This window comes from Castanea sativa, chromosome 1, assembly GCF_040712315.1.
Source record: "Castanea sativa cultivar Marrone di Chiusa Pesio chromosome 1, ASM4071231v1".
Taxonomy (NCBI): Eukaryota; Viridiplantae; Streptophyta; class Magnoliopsida; order Fagales; family Fagaceae; genus Castanea; species Castanea sativa.
This window is the reverse complement of record NC_134013.1, coordinates 28,416,202-28,426,858: the sequence shown is the minus strand read 5'-3', so window position 1 is coordinate 28,426,858 and position 10,657 is coordinate 28,416,202. Positions and strand designations below refer to the sequence as shown.

Here is a 10,657-nt window from a genome sequence, read left to right as displayed (position 1 = left end):
ATACCATACTCATTAAAGAAAACAAATACATGTTCATGTGATTATGCATGACTCACCTCACTTACCTCACTACGGCACCTATGCATCAATGCATGTTCATATTCATGTGCCTATTCATGCTATTCAAACAATATAAAACCCTAAAAGGCATCAAAGGGACAAAGCAAGCAAAAGAAAACAAAAGCTAAGAAACAAAAACTTATAGATGTAAGAACTAGTTTAAACAAAGCCTAAAACCACTAAGAAAACAAAAGAAAAACAAACAAGAGAGGATTTAGGGCTGGGCAGGGATATGCGTGCACATACATAGGGAATGCATGCGCAATCTAGTCGTGTGCATGCATGACGCATGCATATGCATACACACCTAGAACACAAAAACCCAAAAACACATAACAGAAAATCAAAAAACACTAAATCTAACAACCTAGCATGCTTATAACACAAGCACAAAGCAAATCTAGACTACACACACACACACATATGCAAAGAAAACAAAGAAAAACAAAGAAAAAAGCGAAGAGCCAAAGTTAGAATCTTTACCTCAACACTAGAACTCTTTAGAGCTTAATTTTGACTGTTCCCCCCAGTCAATCTATTCATAGCCAATTCAAAAATGAGTTAGTAAACATAGAACTTAAAGATCAAGACTAGAAAATGTCTCAATCAAACAAAGTTTGACTTGAGGATGTTTTGTGAAAAAATCCCTCCTTGATTCACTATTTTCTAGCAAATCTCATGTTTTTTTTCCCACTATTTCGTCCTCCTTTAAAAAAGTACCTTTTATGGCTTTATATAGTCAAAAAATAGGGGCTTGGGCAGCTCCCAAATGATGTGAGATTTGTTCCAAACTAAATTTAAATGCAGAAAATTTTCCTTACATAGATTCTAGAACCCTAACATGCATATGCATGCAGTAAGCATGCATACACATGGCTTGGGTGTGCAGACGCATACCCATGTATGCGTGTGCACACTTACGCATGCCATTTATGCATGCGTGTATAGTAAGCATGCGTACGCATGGCTTGGATGTGCACACGCATACCCGTGTGTGCACACGCATGCCATGAATTCGTGTGCACACTTAAGGTTTCCTATGGCCTTCTTTTTCCAAAAATAGTTTATCTATTCCAAAAATAAGTTATATTTTTCACAAACACTTTCCTCAAGTCAATCTTCATCTTATTGGCTCTTAAACCAACCTTGGGCTTTAGAATACTATCATCATTGGAGAATAGGGGCCCGAATCATAAGGAATACAGAATGCGGTGTCTACACATGTTAGGGTTTTGTGTGAGAGATTAGATAAGAAAAAGAGGGTTTTGAAAAGAAGGAAAAACAGTCTCCCCAAGTCTTTTGAATGGAGGCATAAGATGGATATTAGTAGAAGTAAACAAAAGTTTGAGTTATTAGGCATAAGATTGGAGAAGATGGTGATTTTGGAAAGAGAGAGAGATTTGAGTTTAATAGTGTAAAAATTTAATTATGTGTTGTAGTCAATAGACCTTATGCTTTTCGTTGAACAAATCTAATGTGACATTCTCTCGTATCTAGGCGTAAATATAGACTTTCACACTACTCTTATATAATTTAATTTCACATGTATTATATTTATATATAATTTGTAAAGTTAACCATTATTACATGTACATGTATGTGCTTACATGCACATCTTTCTATCATAATTGACTAGCAAATAAAGGTACAGGGTATAGAAAGTACGTTGAATCCACACAGTTGACGGGGACAACAAAGCACGTTGAAAGAAAATATAACAAGTATGTTTAAATACAATCGGTTGTCTTCAAACTAAGGCGCCGAAATTTATAGCTAAGAGCCTCATTGGTGAGGCAAATAGGTAAATTTAATAACTAAATATAACAAAAACAAAAGTTTGTTGCATCATAAGAGCAAAAATCATATTTTTTTTAATTGTGCACAGTAACTAAAATGGTAAAAACAAACATATTTTATTAGAAGATATATATATATATATTTTTTTTTTTTGATAGGAAAGATATATTATTTTATTATATTGGTGGTTGTTATTTATGGTAGTAAATATATTATTTCATCGTATTGAATACTAAAATAAAACTATTGATGTTAGTTATTTTATAAAATAAATAAAAGTAATAAAAGTAATTGATGTTAGTTATTTTATAAAATAAAGTGATAAAATTAATAAAAGTAACTTTTTGTTTTGCTAAATTCTAAATTTTTGACAACTGTACAGATTAAAATTGTCGCTGATCTGAGGGGCAACAAATAGCTCTAAAAAAAAAAGTTCCACCACTCAGTTCACTGACGAGTTATGACTGAGTGTGTGAACAATTAAAGAAGCAATAGAATACACATAATGACATAATGAAATAGATTTAAATAAATTGAAATCCTCTAGGAGGTTCACCAAAACACTAGAAAAGTAGTGAAACCACAGCTTAGTGGAACATGAACCCACATCAATTTGATTGACGTTAAAGAATGACTTAAGATATTGCCCACACAAAGTCGCAAGGAAAAGGCAATTGTCAAAACACAGCGAAAAAAAAAAAATCATAGCAAGAAAACTCTAGTAATTCAAATAGCAGATATTTCCTTCTTTGAAATCCACCTCTTTCTGGCATTTTCTATTGCTTCCTCCCTCATCCTCAAGAGTTCAATGAATTGTTGGTGATACTGGGAATCAATTGCATCCAGCTCCAGCTTTAGGTCATCATACTGGCCCTTGTCTGCCAGAGATAGCGAGCATGTGCTTGAAAAGCCAAAGTTTTTTGACATAACAGGACATGAGAGATCAAAGGAACTTGCAGAGTTTTTTGCAGGTTCATTAATCATAACAGATTCACTGGAATTAGCTTCATAGCTCTTCTCATTATGCCCACCATGGTCATATGCCCCATACTCTGAATTGAATCCATACTCATTTAAAGCTTTATAGCAGTCATCATGACTGAAATAATCAGACTCTAAAGCATTGCCATTACAGGCATCTGATGCCATTGGGACACCGTACTCAGCTGATATATCTGAAATGGTTGATCCTTGATTGTCTTCATCTTCCGCATCAGCCAATTGTGGGAGACCAGGGTGCTCATCAACTGACTTGACATGAGTCTCTACAGATCCTGAATCCACACCAAATGAACCATTTTTTTCATATGAATGGTTTTCAAATAAAGATTTCCAGCTGGGTGCCAGCTGGGTAATCAAGTTGTCAATTAACTCCCTTATGACATCCACATCTTCTTTGGACAGATCAAGCTGTTCAACCATCTCCTGAGCTATTGCAGTTGCAGTATCAGAATCAAGATAAAATGCAAAATGGATGTTCCTCGCATGGCCTGTTAAAACAAAGACAAACATGGTTAGCACTTTAATCCACAAAAAAAGGGGGTACAAAGAAACATTATTCTACAGCATGTTTACTTACCACAGGGATCAGTAATGCGCAGAGAAAATGAAATTGTATTATCATCATCAATTTTCTGCCCTCTTAACCTAAATTCATTATTGTTGGTAAAACTCTGAAATTCTAGAGTCGAAGAGTTAGAACCTCCGTTGATGCTTTTTACACCAGAGTCAACAGAAAGCTTTTTGCAGTTAGAATCTATGTCCATCGCATGATATTCAGGTTGCGGTGGGTTCACTAGTACAGGCAAATTAATGGGTGCCCGCAGGGAGTCACAAATGAGATCCTTTGAATTTACAGTTGCAAGAAATGGATCTTTCAAAAGCTCTGTTGCAGGCAATCTCATAGATGCTGGAACTAGACACTTCTCTATGAACTGCTTAACTTGGGGGTCATTCACTTTACTGAGGGAAGCAGGCTTTATGCCCTGCAGGAAATGAATTTAAAGAAAATATTACAACCTCAATTTAGAATTAAGGCATGAATGATATGTACTGCAGGTGGTAGCCAACTTACAGTGGTAACCTTCTTATATATTTGAGCAGGATTTTTGCATTCACTATATGGGTATTCACATGTAACCATTTCTAACATGCACATGCCAAAAGAATATATGTCAACAAGTTCATTGTATTCCTCTTCATAAAGCTCCGGAGCCATGAATTCGGGAGTGCCTGTGCAAAAAAATAAAAGTATTACAAAAAATGGTTTAAAGTCCAAACAATTTCAGAGAAAGAGAAATTTATACCAATAACACTTCGGGCAGTAGGCTGCTGCATGACAATTGCCAGTCCAAGATCTCCAATTTTAACTTCTCCATTGTTTCCATTAACAAATATATTGTCACATTTCAGGTCTCTGTGGATAATCGGAGGATTATGGCCGTGCAGATAGCTTAAACCTCGAAGAATCTGCCTTGCCCAGTTCTTGATGGCCTTCATGTCAACATTCTTATGCTTCTTACGATATCTAAAACCCAGTAAAACCATTAATGATTACAAATGAGCATTAAAGTGAAGCAAAAGTGAATTGAAAATATGGCCAAAAGTCAATGGAACTCACTTCCTCAAACTCCCAGAAGTGAACAACTCCGTTATCAGGTTGATAGTCTTGTTCTTATCATCTACCCAAGAATTATAGGACTTGATAATATTTTCATGTTTCAAAGATTTCAGTAGATGAACCTCTGAATATAATCTTTCCAGCTGTTCTGGTGACTGCAATACATCCTCAATGTTCACTTGGTTCCAAGCAACTTCAATTCCATTCACTTCATCAAATGCCTTGTATCTATATATGACAACAAGGGAGCCGAAACAGGACAAATTCAAAGTGAACAACAAAGTTTTCTATATTTAACAACTAACAACTTCAGAAACTAAACCACTAAAACCATAAAGAAGAATATTAAATAAGATAGGTCTAAGAACCATACACAGTCTTAAATGCTCCCCTCCCCAAGACTTCATCAGACTGAAAGAACAAAAACATAATGTACAAATATTATATCAATAAATCCAATAAAATAAATAACACATCAACTCAACAACAAGGCAACAAAACAGCCAAGACATTTAAAATATCCGAGACCATATAATTACAAAACCCACCAGAAGAACAACAATATTCCTGCCCGGTATTCAAATTTTCATCTTACTCTTTTAAAAGAAATATGCTAAAACCAAAAGCTACTACCAATATTACTACAACATGTTTACAAACTCAAGCGACAATGAATGTAATTGGTGCCACATCAACAAAATGATCAATAGATTTCTTAATTACTTTTCTGTATTGTGTTAGTAAAATTCGTAGCATAAAATCCACGAGAATTTAATAACAACCTACAAAATAGATTTTTCTGCCATGAATAGGACTTCCCAAATCCAAACACCCTCTTTATAAAATGGTAAATTAACTCCTCCTCTTTTTAACTTGCTTCAACATGTTAACCCAGATTTTCTTTAAATGGATTTTGTCTAATTACTAATTAACTTTTTTATCTTTTCATTTTTATGATATGTTATGTTTTCTTAAATAATTTGAAATAATTTTTTTTGCTTCATAATTTTGTTTTGTTTTTTTCAATTTTCATAAGTAAATAATGCAATTAAAGAATTAACAGAAAATCTGGATGAAATTAATCCAAAATTCTTAACTTCAGTTGAAGCTTGAACGAAAAGCAATTAATGTAAACATAAAATGCTCCGTTTGGTTAGTAAGAAAAAATAAAAGGAAATATAATCCGTTAACTAAGCCTAAAGAACAATTGGCTAAACAAAGCATAGATCTGGAGTAACAACTAAAAAATTAAAAATCAAGATTCTACGTTCAATCTTTTGCAACTAATTTTCTTGGCAAACAAACAGGAAAAAGAAAAAGAATTGTGAATTTCATACCCGAACGTATCGTCCAGTCGGATCTTTCTCCACAGCCTCACCAACCTCAGCTTCCGATTTTGAAACCACACCGAAATCCATAGCTAAAGTAAAGAATTAAGAGAGAGAAAGGGAGGGACAGAGAGAGAGAGAGAGAGAGATTGTTTTTAAGAGGAAAAAAAAAAAAGAAAAAACAAACCGCAAACCCTATCAAAGAAGTTGTATGATTTTGACGTTGATTGGAGAACGAAGAAGCTGTTGTTCCGAGAAGGCTTCACAAGCAATGGAATAGGAATCGAATGCCGATCGGAACCGGAATCGGCATCCGATGATTAAACGCTGCGTTGTGGAGTTGGATTCCATGGTAGAACGCAGAAGAAGAAGAAGAAGAATAAGAGGAATTTCTGAGGTTGGAAAAGCTATACGAGTCCCTGGTTCGTCCATAGCTTTCTCTGCATCTTTTTTTTTTGCGGCTTCGATTCGAAAAAAAAAAAAAAAAAAAGCAAACCCTAGAGTTGAGTGCGATTCTGAAGTTTCAGAAATTCGATTTTCTAAACCCTAAGAGATAGAGAGAGAGAGAGAGATTGGGAATTGTGATTTATGTGTGAGCGAGGAAGAGACGGAAATGGAAGAACAACTCAGAGTTAGAATCTTAATCATAGTCAATCAACGGCTTCAATAAGGTGTTATTTGCTAGAAGGCTAGATTCTCCAACGACAACCAAAAAAATATGGTATTTACTAGAAGATATCCTGATTTCTTGATTTTTATTTTTTGTGCTTACTTTCATTTTTTAAAAGCTATTTTAATTTATATTTTTTAGGACTTTTTTTAAAAAAAAAAATTTTAAAAATTTTTTAATTGGAAATATTTTTTAAGACTTTAAGAATCATGATAGGGACACAACATAAATTCACATTTTAAAATTAGCTTACTATGACATTAAAAAAAATTTAAATTATACTTATATTATAATAAATTAATTTAAAAATATTGTGAAATTGTTATGAATTTTTTAAAAAAATAAGTAAATTTTAAACTAAGTGTTGTTTAATGGATAATCAAATGGAAGGGATGTAAACTTTTAAAAAGCATAAAGACGTGACTTTTCAAAGATAGAACTTATTAAAGAAGTTAAGTGATAAAAATTTGGGTTATACCCAAAAAAGAAAAAAAAATTAGGTAAAATATTATTTTGGTCCTTAAACTTTGTTAAATATATATTTTTCATGCGTAAACTTTAAAAAAAATTCTTTTTTATCCCTAATCTTTGTAAAGAATTTTTTCAATAGTTTAAAGACAAAAATAGGAATAAAAAAATAGAATATTTTTCAATATTTTAAGGATGAAAAATAAACTTTTGAAAAATTTTTAAAACATAAATAAATGTTTTTTATTAATTTAAGGACAAAAAATGAACTTTTAATAGTTTAGGAATGAAAAATAAATTTCTTAAAGTTTAGGGATGAAAGCCAAACTTTTGAAAAGTTTACGGATCAAAATAGTATTTTATCCAATATATTATTTTTATTTTTTCTGTTTTTTATTGAAAAACACCATTTTTTTATGCAAATTAACTTGAAAAATAGAGCAAAAATTAGAACAATGTTACTAAACGAACCCTTTTTTGTCAAGTAATTTGTAGACTATTAGCTGTTTTAGTTTTTTTTTTTTTTAGATAGTTTAGAAAGTTTGAAATTTAAATCTACTGTTTTTTTCTAGGACGTTAATGAAACTTTAAAGTTCATATTAGACATGCAAACTTTATCTTAAAAATAAAGTTTGTTTGAATTTGGATTTAGAGATTCAATTTTGAAAGAACAAAGTTTATTGCAAAAATATATCATTTTAATACATCAAAAAACTACTTTATTATTTTGGCATATTATTTTATTATACATTCTACATCAAATCTTCTATTATTCAATTTAATTTACTACATTAAAATAATATATACAAATATTAAAATAATATATACAAATATTAAAATAATATTAATTCCCCAATTCAAAACACAACTAGTGGGTTGCGGTCACCATCAACAACCAACAACCACTATTGCAACCATAGCCACCACCAGCACAAACCCATACCCACAACCACCACTGGCACAAACCCATAGCCACTCACCAACACAACAAACTCACAACCATCACTGCTGCTATCCTCCAACAAATTTCAAATCCAAAACCCGCAAATAAAAAAATAAAAAACCCAAATCCCCACGACAAGATCTGATATGCGAGAAGAGAGAGAATAAAGGTAAAGAAAGACTGAGGTCTGAGGAGGAAAAGAGAAAGAAGAAAGAAGAAAGAAAAAGAAAGAGTGGGTCTAAGAAGTCTGAGAAGAAAGAAGAAAGAGAGAAAATTAATTTTTTTTTAAAAAAAATTAAAGCATTTGTGTTGCCAATTTTAGAACTATACTTTAACTCTATGCCATTGCTTATAGCATTTGACACACCTCATGAAGCAAGAGTTTTTGTGTTTGGTGTGTCAAATGCTAAAAATTTAGCATTTGGCACATCTGATGCTAAAGCATTCCCATCAGGCGTTGCAAAATTATGTCATTTTAACACATGAAAAAACTTACTTTATTATTTTACCACATCATTTTACAATACACCATTCATCACATGTTCTATTATTCAATTATATACATTAAAATAATATATGCAACACATTAAAATAATATATTTGTAACACAAAACTTAGCCAATATACAAAACGCAAACAGTGGCAGTGCCCACCGCCCAACGACCAACAACCACCGCCACAACCAATTGCCACCAACCAACAACCACCGCATCCTCCACAACCCAAAACATAACTCAAAACAAACCAAATAAATTCCAGCCAAATACCCACAACAAATCCACAGCCACAAACACCACAAATCAGATTAAAAATAAAAACAAACAGGTAAGAAAGGTAGAAAGATCTGGCAGTGGTGGCTTTCTTTCTATTTCTTATGATTCTCACGGGCTTACTACTTCATTCTTTGGGGCTTCCTCTGCTCGTTTGCTTTCTTTGAGACCACTTATTATTTTTTGGGTTTGTGAACCATCATTCTTGCTATTCTAGGCCAATGGTCTTTACTTTACTGCTTTATTTCTCCACCTTTTTTTTTCTTTTTTTTTTTTTCATATTGTTAGGCTTCTTTTGCCATTAGGCCCTTTTGTCAAAAATGGGCATCAACAATGACCTCCTCGGGCATGTCCGAGGATCAACTTCTTATATATAAATGTAGTTCAAGTTTTTACACAAGGCTTTTCACTGCTCTCTTTCCCGCTCTAATGGTCCTCAAAATGTTCATCCCCTATTCTGATGGATCCCTTCCTTTTATAGCATTTTTCCATGAATCTCAGCCCTCTACTTGTACGTCTCCAAGCATTTTTTAGGATACTTGTCACATCAAGGCTCTGATGAAGTGGTAGAAGGAGATGTTAGCTATGAAGTTATTATTCAGGAGTCATTTCCACATTAATGTAGTTGATAAGGTTAGCTGAGGATATTGAATACGGAGGTGAGAGGTATATCTTTCAAGAAACTTCCTCCTACCATCCCTGTCCTCGTTGCCATATCTTCTCATTTCCTCAGGCCTTTAAGGGATATTAATTGTCCTAATTCCCTTACTCTACTTGGGTAGGTGGAGTTCTCAGGATTTATTTACCATCCTTAACTTGGGTTACGAAGATTGTTCGTTGGTTTAGTGCCCATTTGTTTCAATGTTATGAGTCCAAAAAGCGCGTTTTGAAAAAAGCCATCCCTTTTATGTGCGTTTGATTCAGCACAAAACGCAACTTTTTGAAAAAAGTTGTGATTTATATTTGTGAAGAAATGCGCATATCACTGAAAGGAGCTCAGAGCTCCATTTTGGAAAAAGCCTGTGCGCATTTGAATCTATCCGTTGGACTCACAGGATAATTACCAAATTACCCTTTCACACCTTGAGCTCGCCCTCTTCCTCCCTCAACTCCTCTATCTCAAAATCTCATCTCCTCCCCAAATCCTAAACTTTTTTTTTTCCAGCTCAAAGATCCCTCATTCTTTTCTTGTCCATGGGTTTGGTATTTAGTTTGAGATTTGAGAAGTGGGTACGATTGTGGTGGTATGAGTCTGAGATTTGAGAAGTGGGATTGTGGTGGAGTGGATTTGGTATTTGGTTTGAGATTTTAAAAGTGGGTATGATTGTGGTGGTGACTGTATGTTTTGGTTTGGCCATGGGTTTAGGGTTTGGTGCGTTGGGTTGATTTGATGGTTGCTAGGTTGGGCGGCGATGGTGGAGTTGAATCAGTTGTGCTGGTGTGGGTATGTTATTGTTTTTTGGGTATGGGTATGTGATTGTTTTCGGTATGGGTATGTGATTGTTTTTCCGATGGGTTTATGGTGGGTTGTTCAGGGCTGGGCGGCGGCAGGGAAAAAAAAGGAGGAAAGAAGGAAAAAAAGAAGATCATGGGTGTTACAGACGAAATGCTAAAAAAAAAAAAAAGGAAGAAGGAGAGCTCTGGACGTTCTGGAGTTTGGAGGAATGGCAATTGGCAAGGAGAAACAAAAGGAGGAAAGAAGGAAAATAAAGAAAGGGTAAGGGTACGTGTGTGGAGGAGAAAAAAAGAGGGGGGAAAAAAAAGAGAGAGAAAGAAATGCCGTGTGTAGAGGATAAAAAAAAGGGAAAAAAAAGGAAAAAAAGAAGAAGAAGGAAATGCTATCACAATATTTTCACAATAAATTTTAACGGGTAGGTTATTATTAGCTAATATTAGTGAGAAAAAAATAATTTTTTTAGAAAGTGAAAAAAATAATTTTAATAGTACGTTCAAATTAAAATCAGTATCAATTTTTATCACAATATTTTCACAATACTTTCA

The 10,657-nt window shown here is 33.6% G+C and overlaps 1 protein-coding gene across 1 annotated transcript; it reads right to left on the bottom strand.

Annotated features, from left to right (window-relative positions):
• Positions 1–2,363: 2,363 nt before the first annotated feature.
• On the bottom strand, positions 2,364–6,575 carry LOC142611250 (serine/threonine-protein kinase WNK8). Its single transcript, XM_075783312.1, has 7 exons — positions 5,815–6,575; positions 4,851–4,888; positions 4,478–4,705; positions 4,164–4,384; positions 3,932–4,089; positions 3,437–3,842; positions 2,364–3,347 (listed from the first exon to the last, which is right to left on the bottom strand). The coding sequence occupies exons 1-7, from the start codon at positions 5,893–5,895 to the stop codon at positions 2,584–2,586; spliced, it is 1,896 nt and encodes a 631-aa protein (XP_075639427.1). The 5' UTR covers positions 5,896–6,575; the 3' UTR covers positions 2,364–2,583.
• Positions 6,576–10,657: the final 4,082 nt, after the last annotated feature.